Here is a 20,525-nt window from a genome sequence, read left to right on the forward strand (position 1 = left end):
AGACAGCATATAGATGGGTCTTGCTTTTTTATCCATTCTGACAGCCTATGTCTTTTGATGGAGTGTTTAGTCCATTTACGTTCAGAGTAATTATGGATAGATATCAATTTAGTGCCGTTTTATTGCTTGTTTTGTTGTTGTTTCTGGAGATTTTCTCTGTTCCTTTTTAGTCTTTTTTCCCACTCAAAGAGTCCCCTTTAATATTTTTGCAGGACTGGGTTAGCAGACACAAATTCCTTTAGCTATTGTTTTTCTAGGACACTCTTTATCTCTCCTTCTATTCTGAATGATAGCCTTGCAGATAGAGTATTATTCTTGGTTGCAGATTTTTCCCATTCAGCACGTTGAATATATCATGCCACTTTTTTCTGGCTTGCCAAGTTTCTGTGGATAGATCTCTGCTAACCTTACTTTTCTTCACTTGTAAGTTAGGGAATTCTTTTGTCTTGCTGCTTTTAGGATATTTTCCTTATCTCTATATTTTGCAAATTCAACTACAATATGTCTTAGTATTGGCCTGCTTTTGTTGATTTTGATGGGAGTTCTCTGTGCTCCCTGGATATGGAGTCTGTTTCCTTCCCCAGATTAGGGAAGTTTTCAGCTATAATTTCCTCAAATAAACCTTCTGCCCCCTTTCTCTCTTCTTCCTCTTCTGGGACTCCTATCATGGGAATGTTAATACATTTCATGGAATCGCTGAATTCCCTAAGTCTACTTCCATGATACAAGATTTTTTTCCTTCTTTTGATCACCTTCATTATTCTCCATAATTCTATCTTCGTTATCATTTATTCATTCCTCTGATTCTTCCATCCTTATGATCATTGGATCCAATCTGTTTCAAATCTTGGTTATTACATTTTTTATTTTGGCCTGATTGGTTTTAAGCTCTTTTATCTCTGCAGTAAGGGTCTCCCTGGTATCTTCCACGCTTTTCTCAAGCCCAGGTAGTATCCTATTATGATTGTAGCTTTAAATTCTGGATCAGGTATATTACTTATATCTGTTTTGATTGGATCCCTAGCCATGACCTTTTCTTGTTTCTTTTGGGATGAGTTCCTCTCTCTCTTGGTATTTTTGTCTAGGTCTCTGTCTTCTCTGTGTTAGGAAAGATTGCTATGTTCCCTGCTCCTGAGAGTAATGGCTCTATGATGAAGTCATATAACATTCAAGGCCTGGACCTTAAGGAAGTGTCTCTGGTGTATGCTGTATGCACTCTGCTGTTGTGTTATGGCTGCTCTATTTATCAGGTCAATCTTCTTCAGGGTTTCCCCTTGCCTGTAGTGGAGAGTGTTTGGACCTTGGCCAGAGTATGGTGAGTTTTAACTAGGTGTGCTCTGATCTGACTGGTAAAAGAGACCTAAAAGTATTTCCACTGGAGCTGAAGTGTTGCAGAACTCTGTGGTCAGTAGACATGGTGCATGCAGGGATTTGTGCTGGCCTTTAGGTGGAAGGGCCTGCTGCACTGGTCCCTAGGCACACTTCCTGAAGAAAAGCAGTAGCAGCAGAGCACAGTGGGGGCAGGGCTTAGGTTTAGGCCACCAGTGTTGGTGCTGTGTTGTTTACTGACATTGGTTTATGCTGAGGGGTCAGGTAGAGAAACAGCAGCTCCTTTGTCCCCACAGAGGGGAGTTTGTGCTTGCTGTTGTCAGGGAAGTCCTCCTATAAGAGTGAATAATTTCCTCTCTTGCATCATAGTTGTTTTTCAGATCACTGTTTTCATACTATCTGTGTCTGGGTTACTTGCCTGCCTGGAGCAGCACAATGCACTTTGGATTTTAGCCCAGCCAGGCCAGCTGAGTTTTAAAACTCCAATCTTTAAGAGTACCGGGGTGACTTGCAGTTAAGTGTCTGACTTTTGACCTCAGCTTAGGTCTTGATCTCAGGATTGTGAGTTCAAGCACCATGTGGAGCCTACTTAAAAATCAATCAATCAATCAATCTCCAAACTTTAGGGACCTGCTGTGGAAGAGACATACACTGGTCTTCTGGGGGAGGATCTTGCTGCCCTGGTATTGGTGCAGACTTGACCCAGAAGGGCAGTTGCACCAGAGTACAGGAGTGCGGGATTTGGAGCAAAGTGCACTAAGGAGCCAGTGTCCAGATTTGCTGCCCTCAGCAGGTGTCTCTGCATCTATGCTGAGGGATGAGGGGAGGGAAATGGCGCCCACCAGCTCCTTTGTCCCCAGAAAGGCAAGGCCTCCTCTCTCAGATAAACTCCAAGAAGGGGGAGCCATCTTCCAGTGCATCTCAGGTGATCCACAGATCATGCCCTATGCCCCCTGAATTACCTGCCTGCCTTCTCTACAGGAACACTGCAGCACCCTCAGGGCTTTATACCAGCCATGCCATGAACCTTTAAAACTCCAGTCTTTGAGCCCTGCTGGTGGCAAATACGAAAATCAGCCCCTCTTATTTTCCTAGTCAATGGCTTTGGGGAATTGTTTTCCTTGTGCAATCCCCTGTGTGCTCCTCTTTCTCTTGTCTCTCTCTGTAACCAGGGCTCCCACCCCTTCCACACATCTCCACACCTCCTACCTTCCACGATGTGGCGTCCTCTCTCCCTCTAGTTGTGTAGTTTGTTCTATAAGTCCTCAGATTGATTTCTTGGGTATTCAGAATGATTTGATATTTATCTAGCTGTGTTTGAGGGACAAGGCAATCCTAGGGTCCTCCTACTACTCTGCCATCTTAGCTCCTTCCCCCTCTATAGTGTTTTCAAAAAGACTTGATGTCTTAAATTTCTTTATAAATTTTAATTTTTGTTGTCTTGCTTACACTTTTATTTTGGTATATTAAAGTCAAAGACTGCCTCAGTGATCATTGGAACATTTTACTAATAATCTAATTCATACATACAGTCAAGTATAGATTCCCTTTTAATTCCTATGAAGATCTGTGGATTTGGATGTTACTGAAGCTGTTAAAACCATCCATGAATTCTTCCTGTCTAAAGTCTTCCTGTATGCATCCTCATTTACAATGGTAATTTACAACCTATTTTTAAACATTCAGACTATGAATAATCTTTCTATTTAGAAGCATTTCCTCTCTGAAGTCCCACAACTATTTTGATTCTGCAGATCATATGCTAATTTAAATCTTTTCTTTCTGTAAATTTAGAGCTCATACCTTTAATGATGCTCAGGAAATTTAGTCACTTTGTGGAGCAAACATGTTCTGAAGAGTTGATATCTTTATTGACTTGAGGCACTCATAACTCCAAGAATCTCAATCTCATCTTGTAATCAATACTGTTGGATATTAAAAATAAATTCTACCTGTCAGAAGCTATTGTGGAAATATTTTTTTCATGTGGAAAATAAATGTAGCTATCTGTGAACATAGCCATGCATGTCGTATATTAGAATTAAATACTAATCAGTATCTAGACTTGTGGAATATTGTATTTCTATTCTAGCTACTGAATGAAGCCACTGAAATAGCTGGTTATGTTTACATTCTAAAAGAAAGCATTTATAGATAATAATAACTTCCCTCTTGAAGTGACTGCTGTCTATCTATATGTGTTGTCTTTTGTAGCAAATCCATTCTCGGGTCTATGCTATTCAGCATGACGTTACAGAATGAGCCTCCCATAGAAATGATAGCTCCAGGAGTGTGGGATATAAGCCAGCCATCTCCAGTGATCCTGCAGGTAAGAGTCAGGCTATGAGATTAAAGTATACATGGCAAAAAAAAAAAAAAGTATACACAGCAAATATTGGTTGATAAGTAACTTCTCAATTACAGAAACAATTTTCTTCTAGTATCACATATTTTAATAGTCTTCTCTTCCTCCAATCTGCTGGGATTTGTAAAACCTCTAGTTCTTTTATTTTGTATTCAGTACTCTCAAAGCACTTTTCCTCCAGCTTATATAATAGCAATTTCAAGCCATTCTCCATCAAACATGATCATGAAGGAAAGAAATGGAGTGTTGCCATTAGTATATTCATTATGTGGATTCTATTCAATAGTGGATTCACTATTCTTTCCATTGTCTGAAAACAGTCATTGGCATATATTATTAACTTGGTACCTTATACCTGCCTTTGCATTGTGTCATGTTTCCTTAAAATCCTTCAATTGTACATTTCCTATATGACTAGAAATTAGGTCAGTAGTGGAGGAGAAACTGCAAACAAAATCCATTCAACATACTTTCTTTACTCTTAAGATCGTTCTTCTTTCTGTGATTTGAAATCATGAATAAAAGGTGGCTAATGATTCCAGACTTGAGTCCTTACTGCTGAGAGCTCTTGTGTGTTCATCATTATAAATGATCATATTGGTCAGATACATGAAGCATGGCCATTCCCATATATGGAAATGCAGGGAATATGGACTTTCCATCTCTCTAGGGAAAAACTGGGAACTGCTATCTGGGGGCAGCACTCTCCAGAACTGGATTTCTCAACTCAACACTAATGACATTTTAGACCAGATAACTCTTCGTTGTGGGGGCTGCCTTATACATTGTGGAATATTTAGCAGCATCTTTGGCTTCTACCTACTAGTGTCAGTAGCACCTGCCTAGTTCTGACAATAAAAAAAATGCTTCTTGATATTGTCAGATGTCCTTTAGGGATAAAATTACCCTCAGTTGAGCAGAGCTGTTCTAGAGAAAGCTAGTGGAGTCTCTGAGTTCTTAAGTTTCCAGGTTTGGGTTGAGGGACAAAGTGTAGCAAGATGTTGAAACTAAAAGAGAAAATACTAATAAAAATGTGGCATCCACTGTGAAGGAGGAAGTCCTTGCCAAACATAGATTTACTTCTAATTCATTGATGTGATAATGAAAAAGAGTGTTCACATTCAATATTGGCACACCATCATAGATACTCAACATGTAATGGCTTATTATTTAGCAGATGTTCCATTGTAACATGACAACTACCTTTCTTTAAGAGGCCAAATGCAGGAGCACCTGGGTGTCTCAGTTGGTTAAGTGTCTGACTGTTGACATAGGCTCAGGTCATGATCTCAGAGTCATGAGATCAAGCTCCAAGTGGGGCTCTGCATGCTCAGCATGGAGTCTGCCTGAAATTCTCTCTCTGGCCCTTCCCCGATCATGATCTATAAATAAATAAAATCTTTTAAAAAATGCATTTTTTAACAGACTATTGCTTGCCAGATATAAACTACCTCAGTTTAATGAGAATCTTCCAAGTCTGACCATTGCCTGAGCTTTGAGGATATAAAGTTATGATTCAACGGGTATTTATCAGCAGTGGTGGGGGTGGAAGAAGTAAGAGAGACTATCAGATGATTCTTCTCAGATGAGAGGAATAGCTCCGTTAGAACACAGATCCTGGCAAGTGGAATCTGAGGATTAGTTTCAAGTATTCAATAGGAGGATAGATTTCCAACTAGACATCTGGAGCTATAACCAAATTTATCTTAAAAAAAAGGGTGGGGGGGACATGAAAATCATTCAACATCATGCAAAAAGTTAATCTAATTTTTATAAAATAATTTCAAATGGTATAGACATAAAAGGAAACATCTCAGGATGTTTTTAATTGATGATAAAATATATAAAATAAAATAGGAGTTATTAAAGTTAAAACTCTTACTAACCAATATCACTCTAATTATATACAGCTAAATTTAGAGTAGAATCTTTCAGCCTAAAGATTATAGTGAGGAAATTAGCAAATTCTGCAACCAGTATTTGTGTTAAGGAGTCAAGATGGGTATCAGGGAAAGACATCAGGCTCAGAGTTAAAAAATCTGGATTATTGTTTTAGCTCTTAAATAGAAAACTTTGACTTTGGACAAGTCACCAAAAATATTTTCACCTCTGTGCAATGAAAGGGTTATGCTATGCCTATCCAACTTCTTTCATATCTGTACTTTTCTGATTGTCTTTATTAGATAGACAGTTACTGCCCCATGGTTGCCACCCTACTATGAGAAGGGATATGATAAGTCACAGAACCTGAATCCTTTAAGTCCATCACTTTTTTTTTTAGGTTCTATGGCTTAAGTGCACCAAAAGCAGTGGGTGGAGTGAAGTAGATCTGAGTTCAGAAATGGACAAAGATTGGGGTACCTGGGTGGCTCAGTCAGTTAAGTGTTTGCCTTCAGCTTAGGTCATGATCCCAGGGTCCTGGGACCGAGCCGCGCATCCAGCCCTGCATTGGGCTCCTTGCTCAGTGGGGAGCCTACTTCTCCCTCTCCCTCTGCCTTCTGCTCCTCCTCCTTGTGCGCTCACTCTCTCTCTGTCAAATAAATAAGTAAAATCTTAAAAAAAAAAAGAAAGAAAGAAAAGAAAAGAAATGGAGACAGATTATTGCATGTTTCCATTGACCTGGATCTCCCTCAACTTACTACCTCTCTCTGTGTACAATCTAGTAGAGTAGCTCTATCATAGTTTAAGAACTAAGAGCAGAGTGGAGAGGGAGGAGCAAGATGGCAGAGGAGTAGGAGACCTAAATTTTGTCTGGTCTCAGGAATTCAGCTAGATAGGGATCAAACCATTCTGAACACCTACAAACTCAACAGGAGATTGAAGAAAAGAATAGCAGCAACTCTCTAAACAGAAAAGCGACCACTTTTTGGAAGGTAGGACATGCGGAGAAGGGAATCTGAGGCGATATTCGGGAAGATAGATGGCGGGGGAGGGAGCCTCCGTCAGCCACTATAGGCAAGTGATACAGGAGCAGAGCACAAAATCAGAAATTTTGAGAAGTCTGCTCCACTGAGGGACATTGCTCCAGTGGCTAAGCAGGATGTGGAACCCTCACGGGACAGTGCGGTCTCAGGATCCTCGGGGGTCACAGAAAGACTGGGGGTGCCTGAGTGTGGCAGAGCTCCAGGTATTGGAGGAGGGAAGCTGGCTGCAGAGACTGAGCCAAGGAGTGGGCTTGCACCTCGGGGTTGCCATAAACCATGATCTGTGGCACAGTCAGGCCACTGTTCTTCCAGCAGGGATCCAACAAGTGGTAGATCCAGGGAGATTCCCCTTCCTCCCCTGGGAGAAGCAGTGCAGGAGCACACTACAGGGATCTGCTGGGTTTGGAGACTCCACACGGGGTCGTGTGCCAGAGATAGAAATGCTCGGTCACAGGCCAGGTGAGCATGAAGTACAGCCAGAGACTGGGGAGATGGGAGGGATCGACTGCTTTTCTCTGGGGGCTCATTGAGGAGTGAGGCCCTGAGTTCTCAGCTCCTCCAGGGTGATGGGGAAGCCGCCATTTTCACTCTCATCCTCCAAAGCCGTACAGAAAGCTTGCAGGGAACAAAAGCTCCCGAAGCAAAACCAAGCAGATTACTTAGCCTGGACCGGGCGAGGGCGGGGCATTTCTGCCTCCGGCAAAGACATCTGAGAACCACGGTAACAGGCCCCTCCCCCAGAAGATCGGCAAGAACAGCCAGCCAAGACCAAGTTTACCAATCAATGAGAATGGCAGAACTCCAGCACTAGTGGAATACTGCACATAGAATTCATGGTTTTATTCCAATGATTCTTTAGTCTTTCAAAGTTAAATTTTTAAATTTTCTTTTTTTTTTAATTTTTCGTTTTCCCGTTTTCAACCAACATCTTATCAATCCCCTTAAAAATTCTTTATTATTTTTCATTTTTAGAGTCATATTCTATCCCTTAATGGTAGTTAACCTTATTTTTGGTATATATATATATATATATATATATATATATATATATATATATATATATGTTGTTCTCTCTTTAAATTGTTGGGATACAGTTTCTTCTAACAGACCAAAATATACCCTAAATCTCTAGTGTATGGCTTTGTTCTAGTGTTCTGCCTGATCACATTCTCTCCTCCTTTTTTTTTTAAATCCTCTTCTTTCTTTTTTCAACCAACTTCTTATCAATTCCTTTTATAAAATCTTTTCTAATTTTCAGCTTTACAGTCATATTCCATCCCTTCATCGTATTTACCCTTATTTTTATACATATAAAAGCTTTTCTTTAAAATTTCGGGAGGTACTTTCTTTTAAAAGACCAAAATATGCCCAAAATCTAGTGTGTGGCACTGATCTATGCACTGGCCTGATCATATTTGATCATATTCTGCTTTTTGTTTCTTTTTTATCTTTTTCTTTTAATTTTTTTTCTTTTTTCTTATTTTCCCTTTCTTTTCCCCAGTTTCAGGTCTCTTCTGATTTGTTTACTGTATATTTTTCTGGAGTCGTTGTTACCCTGTAAGCAGCTTGTTCTCTCATTCATCCAATCTCCTCTGGACAAAATGACAAGATGGAAAAATTCACCTCAAAAAAAAAAAGAACAAGAGGTAGTACCAACTGCCAGGGACCTAATCAATATGGACATTATTGATGTCGGAACTAGAGTTCAGAATCATGATTTTAAAGATACTAAATGGGCTTGAAAAAAGCATGGAAGATATTAGAGAAACCCTTTCTGGAGAATGAAAGACCTAAAACCTAACCAAGTCGAAATCAAAAAGGCTATTACTGAGGTGCAATAAAAAATGGAGGCTCTAACTGCTAGGATAAATGAGGCAGAAGAGAGGATTAGTGATCTAGAAGACCAAATGATGGAAAATAAAGAAGTTGAGAAAAAGAGATAAACTACTGGATCATGAGGGAAGAACTCGAGAGATAGTGATACCATAAAATGAAACAATATTAGGATAATTGGGATCCCAGAAGAAGAAGAAAGAGAGAGAGGGGCAGAAGGTATATTGGAGCAAATTATAGCAGAGAATTTACCTAATTTGGGGAAAGAAACAGTCATCAAAATCCAGGAGGCACAGAGAATGCCCCTCAAAATCAATAAAAATAGGTCAACAACCTGACATCTAACAGTAAACGTTATGAGTCTCAGAGACAAAGAGAAAATCCTGAAAGCAGCTCGGGAGAAGAGATCTGTAACCTACAATGGTAGAAACATAAGATTGGCAACAGACTTATCCACAGAGACCTGGCAGGCCAGAAAGGACTGGCATGATATATTCAGAGCACTAAATGAGAAAAATATACAGCCAAGAATACTATATCCAGATAGGCTGTCATTGAAAATAGAGGGAGAGGTAAAAAGCTTCTAGGACAAACAAAAACTAAAGGAATTTGCAAACACAAAACCAGCCCTACAAGAAATATTGAAAGGGGTCCTCTAAGCAAAGAGAGAGCCTAAAAGTAACATAGACCAGAAAGGAACACAGACAATATACAGTAGCAGTAACCTTAAAGGCAATACAATGGCACTAAATTCATATCTTTCAATAGTTACCCTGAATGTAAATGGCTTAATGCCCCAATCAAAAGAAACACGGTATCAGATTGCATAAAAAAACAAGACCCATCGATATGCTGTCTGCAAGAGTCTCATTTTAGACCCAAAGACACCCCCACATTGAAAGTGAGGGGGTAGAAAGCCAATTTTACCATGCTAATGGACACCAAAAGAAAGCTGGGGTGGCAATCCTTATATCAGACAAATTAGATTTTAAAACAAAGACTGTAATAAGAGAAGAGGAAGGACACTATATCCTACTTAAAGGGTCGATCCACCAAGAAGATCTAACAATTGTAAATATCTATGCCCCTAACATGGGGGCAGCCAATTATATAAGGCAATTAATAACAAAAGCAAAGAAACACATCGACAACAATACAATAATAGTGGGGGACTTTAACACCCCCCTGAATGAAATGGACAGATCATCTAAGCAAAAGATCAACAAGGAAATAAAGACTTTAAATGACACACTGGACCAAATGGACTACACAGATGTATTAAGAACACTCCATCCCAAAGCAACAGAATACACATTCTTTTCTAGTGCCCATGGAACATTCTCCGGAATAGATCACATCCTAGGTCACAAATCAGGTGAGTTAACAAGATTGATTAACCCCTGGCCAGACTTACCAAAAGAAAAGAGAAAGGACCCAAGTCAACAAAATCATAAATGAAAGAGGAGAGATCACAACCAACACCAAAGAAATACAAACAATTATAAGAACATATTATGAGCAACTCTATGCCAGCAAATTAGAAAATCTGGAAGAAATGGATGCACTCCTAGAGATGTATCAACTACCAAAACTGAACCAGTAAGAAATAGAAAACCTGAACAGACCTATAACCCCTAAGGAAATTGAAGCAGTCATCAAAAAACCCAACAAACAAAAGCCCAGGGCCAGGTGGCCTCCCAGGGGAATTCTACCAAACATTTAAAGAAGAATTAATACTTATTCTTCTGACACTGCTTCAAAAATAGAAATGGAAGTAAAACTTACAAACTCGTTTTATGAGGCCACATTACCTTGATCCCCAAACCAGACAAAGACCCCCTCAAAAAGGTGAATTACAGACCAATATCCTTGATGAACATGGATGCAAAAATTCTCACCAAAATACTAGCCAATAGGATCCAACAGTACATTAAAAGGATTATTCACCATGACCAAGTGGAATTTATCCCTGGGCTGCAAGGTTGGTTCAACATCCGCAAATCAATCAATGTGATAGAATACATTAACAAAAGAAAGAACAAGAACCATATGATCCTCTCAATAGATGCAGAAAAGCATTTGACAAAAAGTACAGCATCCTTTCTTGATCAAAACTCTTCAGAGTACAGGGATAGAGGGTACATACCTCAATATCATTAAAGCCATCTATGAAAAACCAACAGAGAATATCATTCTCAATGGGGAAAAACTAAGAGCTTTTCCCCTAAGGTCAGGAATGCAGCGGGGATGTCCACTTTCACCACTGCTATTCAACATAGTATTAGAAGTCCTAGCCACAGCAATAAGCAACAAAAAGAAATGAAAGGCACCCAAATTGGCAAAGAGGAAGTCAAACTCTCACTCTTTGCAGATGATATGATACTGTATGTGGAAACCCAAAAGACTCCACCCCAAAACGGCTAGAACTCATACAGGAATTCAGTAAAGTGGCAGGATATAAAATCAATGCACAGAAATCAGCGACATTCCTATACAACAACAATAAGACAGAAGAGAGACAAATTAAGGAGTCGATCCCATTTACAACTGCACCCAAAACCATAAGATACCTAGGAATAAATTGAACCAAAGAGTACTCAGAAAACTATAAAATACTCATGAAAGAAATTGAGGAAGACACAAAAAAATGGGAAAACGTTCCATGCTCATGGATTGGAAGAACAAACATTGTGAAGATGTCAATGCTACCTAGAGCAATCTACTCATTCAATGCAATCCCATCAAAATACCAACCACTTTTTTCAAAGAAATGGAACAAATAATCCTAAAATTTGTATGGAAACAGAAGAGACCCCGAATAGCCAGAGGAATGTTGAAATAGAAAAGCAAAGCTGGCGGCATCACTGTTCCGGACTTCCAGCTCTATTACAAAGCTGTCATCATCAAGATAGTATGGTACTGGCACAAAAACAGACACATAGATCAATGGAACAGAAGAGAGAGCCCAGAAATGGACCCTCCACTCTATGGTCGACTCATCTTTGACAAAGCAGGAAAGAATGCCCAATGGAAAAAAAGACAGTCTCTTCAACAAAGGGTTTTGGGAAAATTGGACAGCCACATGCAGAAGAATGAAACTGGACCATTTCCTAACACCACACACAAAAATAGACTCCAAATGTTTGAAAACCTAAACGTGAGACAGGAGTCCATCAAAATCCTAAAGGAGATCACGGGCAGCAACCTCTTCGACCTCAGCCACAGCAACTTCTTCCTAGAAACATCGCCAAAGGCAAGGGAAGCAAGGGCAAAAATGAACTATTGGGATTTCATCAAGATAAAAAGCTTTTGCACAGCAAAAGAAACAGTCAACAAAACGAAAAGACAACCGACAGAATGGGAGAAGATATTTGCAAATGACATATCAGATAAAGGGCTAGTATCCAAAATTTATAAAGAACTTATCAGACTCGACACCCAAAGAACAAATAATCCAACCAAGAAATGGGCAGAAGACATGAACAGACATTTTTCCAAAGAAGACATCCAAATGACCAACAGACACGAAAAAGTGCTCAACATCTCAGCATCAGGGAAATTCAAATCAAAACCTCAATGAGATACCACCTCACACCAGTCAGAATGGCTACAATTAACAAGTCAGGAAACGACAGATGTTGGCAGGGATGTGGAGAAAGGGGAACCCTCCTACACTGTTGGTGGGAATGCAAGCTGGTGCAGCCACTCTGGAAAACCGTATGGAGGTTCCTCAAGAAGTTGAAAATAGAGCTGCCCTATGATCCAGCAATTGCACTACTGGGTATTTACCCCAAAGATACAAATGTAGGGATCCGAAGGGGTACGTGCACCCCGATGTTTATAGCGGCAATGTCCACTATAGCCAAACTATGGAAAGAGCCAAGATGTCTATCGACAGATGAATGGATAAAGAAGAAGTGGTATATATATACAATGGAATATTATGCAGCCATCAAAAGGAATTAAATCTTGCCATTTGCAACGACATGGATGGAACTGGAGGGTATTATGCTGAGTGAAATAAGTCAATCAGAGAAAGACATGTATCATATGACCTCACTTATATGAGGAATTCTTAATCTCAGGAAACAAACTGAGGGTTGCTGGAGTGGTGGGGGGGTGGGAGGGACGGGGTGGCTGGGTGATAGACATTGGGGAGGGTATGTGCTATAGTGAGCGCTGTGAATTGTGTAAGACTGTTGAATCACAGACCTGTACCTCTGAAACAAATAATACATTATATGTTAAAGAAAAAAAGAAGAAGATAGTAGGAAGGGAAAAATGAAGGGGGCGTAAATCGAGGGGAAGACAAACCATGAGAGACTCTGGACTCTGAGAAACAAATTGAGAGTTCTAGAGGGGAGGGGCATATGGGGATGCCTTAGCCTGGTGATGGGTATTAAAGAGGACACGTACTGAATGGAGCACTGGGTGTTATACACAAACAATGAATTATGGAACACTACATCAAAAACTAATGATGTAATGTATGGTGATTAACATAACATTAAAATGAAATAAAATAAAATAAAATAAAATAAAAAAGTAAAATAACTAAAAGCAGAGTTTTAGACAATGTTGCTCTTGTTCTATTTCATATTCCTCTACTTCCCCACTTCCCCATTCATGTCTAAATTCACTATATTCTGGCTTATTTGTTATTCTTAGTTACCCTATCCAGTGGTGGTTTAGTTTTCTTCCTACTAGCTTTCTGCAACTTTTGGCACTCTCCTTCCTATTGAAGAACACCCTTCTCCTCTCATTATCCTTCTCTGTTTCCTTCCCCGGCTCCCCTTCTGCTCATCCTCCCTGTTGACAGTTCTCAAAAGTTCCATCTACTGCCCATTGTTATTCTCAGTATATATACTCTCCCTGGAAAAATTTCTTAAAAACCTTGTTGAGATAGAATTCACATACCACACAACTTTCCCATTTAAAGTGTGCAATTCAGTTTTTGGTTTTGTTTTGTTTTTTCAAAGATATGTAAAATTACCACCAAAATCAATTTTAAAGCATTTTCATCACTTCAAATAGAAAACCTATATCCTTTAGCTATCACCTCTTATTCTCCCATTTCCCCCAACTCTAAGAAACTGCTAATTTACTTTCTGTCTCTATAGATTCACCTATTCTCCATATTTCATATAGATTAAATCATACAATACTTGGTCTTTTGTGACTGGCTTCTTTCACTTAGTATAATGTTTCACAAAGTTCATCTACATTATAGCATACATCAGTATTCATTTCTTTTTTATTGTTGAATATTATTACATTGCATGGATATACTATACTTCATCCATTCATTAGTTGATATGCATTTAGATTGTTTCTACCTTTTGGCTATTGAGAATGGCACTGCTGTGAACACTTGTGTACAAGTTTGTATGTGGACATATGTTTTCATTTATCTTGGAGATATATATATATATAGCACTAGAATTTCTAGATCTCATTTCTACGGTTTTATTCACAGTATCTGTCCAGGTTCACTTTTTAAATTATCTCTAGTTCAGTATCTTTCACACTACACACTTCAGACAAATATAGCCACATACCTGCTGAAATTCCCACCTGGATATTCTACAGACAGCTTCAAAGAAAACATATCCCAAACTGAGCTCATCTTTCTCTCCAAATTGCTCTCATCCCCTGAATTATTTATGTCTGTTCATGCCCCCACATACACCTACTTGTTTCATTTGCCTCGTCCTTCTTTATCCCTACTCATATTCAGTCTGTACTATATCCTGCCAATTTACCTCCCATATGTTCCCCACGTGTATCCTTTCTATTCGCCACATCTGCCCTAGTTCAAAAATTCCCTCCTAGGTTACAATAGTTTAGCTGGCTTTCTTGCCTTCAGTTTTGTCATTCTATAATCCAAAATCCATAAGTTTGATCTTCCTAAAACTTAAATTTGAACCTGCCACTCTTCTATTTACACTTTTCAATAACTCAGCACTACCTAGAGAATTAAGGTCATGCTCTACAGCATGACTCCCCTCCCATTGTTTCTCTTGCCACTCCTTGTCTGACACTTTAAGCTCCAGCAACTTTGAAAATGTTGTAGTTTCTGACATGCACTGTCCTGCTTTTACCTTATGTGCATTTACAAATACTGTTTCCTGCTTGCAGTGTGCCCTCCTTCTTCCTCTCACCATCCACTGCTTATCCCTCCTCTGACTTTGTTTGTGTAATTAATATTCATCTTTTAGGATCCATAGGCCCTCCTCTAGGAATCTCTCCCATCTGCTCTCCTCTCTTTCCACCCCAAGTGACCTTCCTTTGCATTTACATAATAACCAGTAAGATTTTTATCAACACATGAACCACATTATACTTCTTTCTCATTGACTTTTTGTCCATTGACTTGTGATTTCTGAAGGCATTGGGTGTTTTATCCCTAACATCATGCTATGTGTCCATACATCTGATGACTACACTAACCCAACCTACAGATGTTTCTAAACTTTGCACTTTTTTGCAATTATTGGAATCCAGATTCTAGAGTGTTTGGTTCTTCCTTTTATCTAAGTGGCCTTCCTCTTAAACCAACTGATACTTACTTACTCACCCAAAGTATTTTACTTTACCTAACATTGTATTAGATGCTTACACTTCATTAACAACAATGTTAGGGGGAGGCAACAGTCCTATTGATACCAGGTCTTTAGAACACAGTACATTTTGCATCCTAATGTAGCAGATGTTTGTTTTTTGCTTTTGTTTTTGTTTTCTTCCATCACTCCTGAACTGCCTTATGGGTCGCTCTTTTACATTTCCTTCCTTAAGACTCACCACAATTGCCATCCAGTTGGTAGGTATCCTTCCTTACTCTGAACTACCACAGTACTTATGGTCTAACATTCATGTGCCTCATAATATCCAAATGTATCTACAGTCCAGGGGGTAGTTCTTTGAACAAGTTGACAGAATCATGGGGGCCCAAACTGGGCCCATGGGCCCCTCTGGGCATGGTTGTGGAGAGGAAGTGAAGTAAGGATGGAGAAGGATGAGGAGAGGAAGTGAATGGAGAAGGATGAGGAGAGGAAGTGAAGTAAGAGGCATAAATGGAACACAAGAAGTCAATATTCAGATGTAGAAGGAGGTGTGAATTAAAGGGCTGGATAATCAGTTCTGAATATTTTCCTGCATCTCAAAGAAAAGAGCCTCATAATTTTTTTTGGTTGTTGTTCTTGAAATCAGGAGTCTATCCTCAATGCTTGAGGCAGGAATGTAATAAATAGGTGTTATGGCTCATGCAATGGAGACATTTGAGGAGATCTCCTGGAACACTCCATGAAAAATACTTTTGAGACCAAAGCAGGCTTGGCTAGTTACAATCATAGAAGGAGAAAACCAGAGTCACATGTTTGCCATTACTGACTTGAAGCACAGCTTTGGGGTGCTATGTATATATATTGTACCATATTTTAATTGTTAATGTATACCTTTTCTCCTTAATTAGACTTTAAGTTCTTTGAAGGTGATGGATCCTTTTTATATCTTCCATAATGCATGATAGGCAAAAAAATTCTAGAGCAAATAAATAACATATACTTTGTAGGAACTTCTGTGAAAAATTAGAACAAAAGGCATTTGGGAGAATTCCAATATTTTCTATCAGTGGGTCAGGAATCAGTAATTTTAGCCTCATAACATATGACATAATGCAGTCTGTATAGGGACTCATTCATATATCAGAAATTAAAAATTCACAAGTGAAATATATCAAAGAATTTATTATATATTTGTGCACAGGGATACTTCTATATTCTCATCCAATAACTTTAGTTTCCTCATCCACCCTGCTCTTCACTTAAAACCAACATAAAATTGAACTAGTTCATCAAATACTATTTCTAGCATTTTTGTTTCATGTGTTTAAAATATTTGAGCACATAGAGTAACATAACCTGCAATGCAAGAGCTACCTCTCTCTAAAAACCAAAATTAATCTTTTTGTCAAGAGGGAAAATTTATTATAATATTGCTTTTCTATGACTCATTTCTTTTATCATGTTGGAGTATTAAATGGTACAGTATAACAAAAATTATACCAAAAACAAATATGGCAACAAATTTTAGAGGTTATAAAATTGCTAAAACTTTTTTCTAGTAAATAACCGAAATAGATTCAACCATATTTCAAGCTGTAACTCACACAATCTACCTTATGTTTCTCAATTTTCTCTGAGATCCCAAACTAACATAGTTCAGCAAAGAAAAATAATTTATATTTTTTAATATGAAAAATATATTAAAACTTTAAACACACATATGGGCACTAAAATATCTAGCTCATTTACATGGTTTGAAACTGTATATTTTGTTAACTGTTTTTTTTTTCACTTGAATCAGATTATCACTGAAACATGGTTTACTAGAAAACACATTCTGCCAAAAAAAAGAGGCCTGAATTCTAGCCCTGTCTATAAATCTGAACTACAGAGCAAGAGCAAAAATACTGTATTTGGTTATACACTTACACAGACCTTTACCAGAAATTTCATGTCTACAAAGTGGTTTACAGCCTTGTAGATTTCCTGAAGTAGAAACCAACATAGAGTAACTCTTTTTATTTTCTCAGGTATTTATATGAGAAAAGTGTAATTGCCATCTACATTTTTTATCATTTAATAATAGAAAGACATTTTAGTACTTAACTGTATAAAGTATAGAATTTCAACATTAAACAAAAATTTAATATTTAAATTTATGAAACTTCATATATTGCTATTTTTTCTCATTTTTCCTCAGACATTACACATTACTAATTTATGCCACTTATATAAATAATTGAGGATTTGCTAAATACCATATATATTTAAATACCAAGTCCCAAATCTAATGATTCTTTTTGTTTTTTTAAAGATTTTACTTATTTATGTTAGAGAGAGATAGAGAGCGCACAAGTAGCAGGGGGGCAGAAGGAGAGGAAGAGAGAGAATCTCAAGCTGACTCTGCACTAAGCACAGAGCCTGACGTGGGGTTCAATCCTGCAACCCTGAGCCAAAAATCAAGAGTCGGATGCTTAACGAGCCACCCAGGTGTCCTAACCCTAATGATTCTTTTAAAAATTATTTTTAAGTAGAAAAGAGCACAGAAAAAAGTGTAGGAATTTTCCTTTAGTTTCTACAAACTAGGTAGAGAATATTAAATTAATGATGCATTTTGAGGCATTCAATACATAGCAAATCATTTCTTTATTTCAGATTGATTTTCCAGCTACTGAGTGGGAGTATATGAAACTTGATTCTGAAGACAATAGAAATAACCTTGAAGAACCACCAAAAGAGTGTTTAAAACATATTGCCAGACTTTCACAGAAACAATCTCCCTTGCTGTAAGTGACCCAGGTCTTGTGAGTGAATTTTGCCTGCTGTTTTTGATACCATGAATTATACTGGAAGTCACATCTGTTGGGTGATCAATTAATGTTTAGGAGCTAAATTAGTAATTCTGTATGTTTTTTAAAGATTTTTTTCCCATTGTTTTTAGCAACTTTAACTTTAGTCAAAGGACAAATAAGAAGATTGGAAATCATTCAGTTCAGTACAACCAAGCAGATATAAAACGTGATAAAGCCTTTCATTCCAAGAATAAGAAATTGTTTAAATATTTTGAACAGGAGAGTCATGTGATCTAAATAATCTTTTTGAGCAGGCCCTTGGACCACAAGTTGAAGAATGGATTAGAGAGAAATTAATTTTTTAAGCAAGAGGTCATGGTGACTAAGACTAGGGTGATGACAATGGACCTTGGTAAAAATGGCTGGATTTGGGAGATCATTTTTGGAAATTGAGAAGACATGACTTGATAATTACTAGTAACTAGGGGATAAGCCAACTGAGAAAGCAAGAAATCAGGTTAAGTCAATGGAGAGTCCACTGACTTAATGGATTGCCTATTTGAAATGATTGAATAGGCAGATGTTAAGAGTCATTTTCTGGAGAAGGAATAAGTTTGGGCCATTTCAGATTGAGGTGTGGCGTGTGATCAAGAGTTCTGTTTTGGGTAATATTATTGCCCTTATCTCTAATTTCACCTTGTAATACTCTTTTCCTCATTCACTCCATCCAGTGACATCAGTCCCCTTTATATACTTCAAACGTGCTGGTCCCTCTCCCATCTCAAGACCTTTTCATTTTGGTGTTCCCTCTACCTGAAATACTCCTTCTTCAGTTCTTCACATGACTGAATCTCTCATCCTGTAGGTCAGGTCTTCACTGAATTGTGCTCTTCTTAAAGAAGCATTCTTTGAGTACCCTATCTAATGAAGTTTTTCTCTTTACTCTCTGTCTTATTACCTTTTATTATCACATTTAACACACTCTATTATCATCTTGTTGGTAATGTTTTTTCTTGTCTTCCTCATAAATTTGTAAGAATTGGGAGAGCAAGGAACCCATCTATATTGTTTGTCACTATATTTCCAGTACTGTACACTGTGCTGATAATTAATACTTGTAAAATAAATGTTATAATGAATAAAGTTCTTTCACATAGTATCTGATATAAAAAGTTGCTTAAGGGTTATAAATGATGGACTATTCTCATAGTCCTCATGATACATTTTGATAATCCATTGTTATACTAGGCTACTGTCAACTAGGTGAAGCAACTTTTCTACTACTTACTCAAAAATACAAAACATTACATATAACAAATGTGTCACATATCAGACTAATATATTTGTAATGTTTTTTTTAAATATGAAAAAGGTGCCATGCTTTGAAATTTTAAGTATATTCATTTTTTAAAAAGATTTTATTTATTTATTTGTTAGAGAGAGAGTGAGTGAGAGCAAGAACACAAGCAAGGGGAGTGGCAGGCAGAGGGAGAAGCAGGTTCCCCGTGGAACAAGGAGCCCGATGCAGGACTCAATCCCAGGACCCTAGGATCAGACCTGAGCTGAAGGCAGATGCTTAACTGAGCCACCCAGGCATCCCATGAAATTTTAAGTATATTCAAACAAAAAAATATCAAAAGCAACAAATAATGACTGTAACTTCCTTTATATATTAGGAGTTTATGTTTTTAAGTTTGCCCCAGTGAATCCAACTTCTTTTAGACCTCAGTTTCTGTTTAAATGAATAATTAATACATAAAACAAGCAACATTTTCCTTGTTTCACTTACTCAAATACAATTATTAAGCTCAGTACAGTAGAATTTCATTCTGATTGTGAAAAAGATGAACAGGCTTCAATGTGATAAAATTTGTGTTAGAATCAGATTAACTTCAAAAAAAGAATCAGATTAACTTGTTTCAAAATACCACATTTTGTCATTTATATAGTGACAATTATTCCTTCTTTCAAATTTATCTAACCAGAGTCAGGAAATTCAGACTCAATGAAATTCAATGAAAATGTACCTATAATATTTGTAAAAATTTTAAAAATATAGATTCTTGATGACAGCTAAGAATGTTTCTAATATGAGAAAGATTCCAGAACAAAAGATAGAAAAACATTTGTTTTGAAAGAAATTAATGCTTCTACTTCTAGCTATGAAAGGCACCTATTACTAGACTAATTCTCCGGACTTAAAGGAATATGAGACAAGAAAAATACATATGAAACAAATGCTTTCAGAAATTGAATGTGGTTTGAGGTGTGCTCATGAATAAAGTGTTTTTCAGCCTGGAGGCACTTTCTACATCATGGCTCTGGGAGGTATAATCAAAGAAGTGGTCTTGCTGAGATTTAAAAAAATAAGTGGGCAGAGATCAGAGTTTAATGATGCTGAAGCAGCTGGAATTTCTAGAGCATAATAGTAGAGAAGGACAGGAGCTACAGAAATACATATCTGAGTACTTAGCTTCTCATGAGCAGGTAGAGATTTTGTAAGCCTGCAAAAAAGCCATCACAGGGAAATATGAACTGAATGTAGATTCCACAGGTTGCACAGTGCTAGAAGACATAGAAATATTGACCAATAAGAATGAGAAAAGATCCCAGAACACCCCAAGCGTTCAACAAAGAAACCAGAAAGATGAATATTAAGAGTAAGTGTTCTCTAGCCCAAGATTAAAGACTATGCGAGGCCCAACCTATCATTAAAACA

The 20,525-nt window shown here is 37.8% G+C and overlaps 1 protein-coding gene across 1 annotated transcript in view; it reads left to right on the forward strand.

Annotated features, from left to right (window-relative positions):
* Positions 1-20,525, forward strand: part of PIK3C2G (phosphatidylinositol-4-phosphate 3-kinase catalytic subunit type 2 gamma) — a 344,412-nt gene that overhangs the window by 86,434 nt on the left and 237,453 nt on the right. The window contains 2 exon segments of the mRNA XM_088025563.1: positions 3,544-3,658; positions 17,670-17,800. Coding sequence (XP_087881689.1) covers positions 3,544-3,658; positions 17,670-17,800 — 246 coding nt within the window.

This window comes from Eumetopias jubatus, unplaced genomic scaffold, assembly GCF_037043125.1.
Source record: "Eumetopias jubatus isolate StellerSeaLion01/CBP00866 unplaced genomic scaffold, mEumJub1_p1.0 scaffold_8, whole genome shotgun sequence".
Taxonomy (NCBI): Eukaryota; Metazoa; Chordata; class Mammalia; order Carnivora; family Otariidae; genus Eumetopias; species Eumetopias jubatus.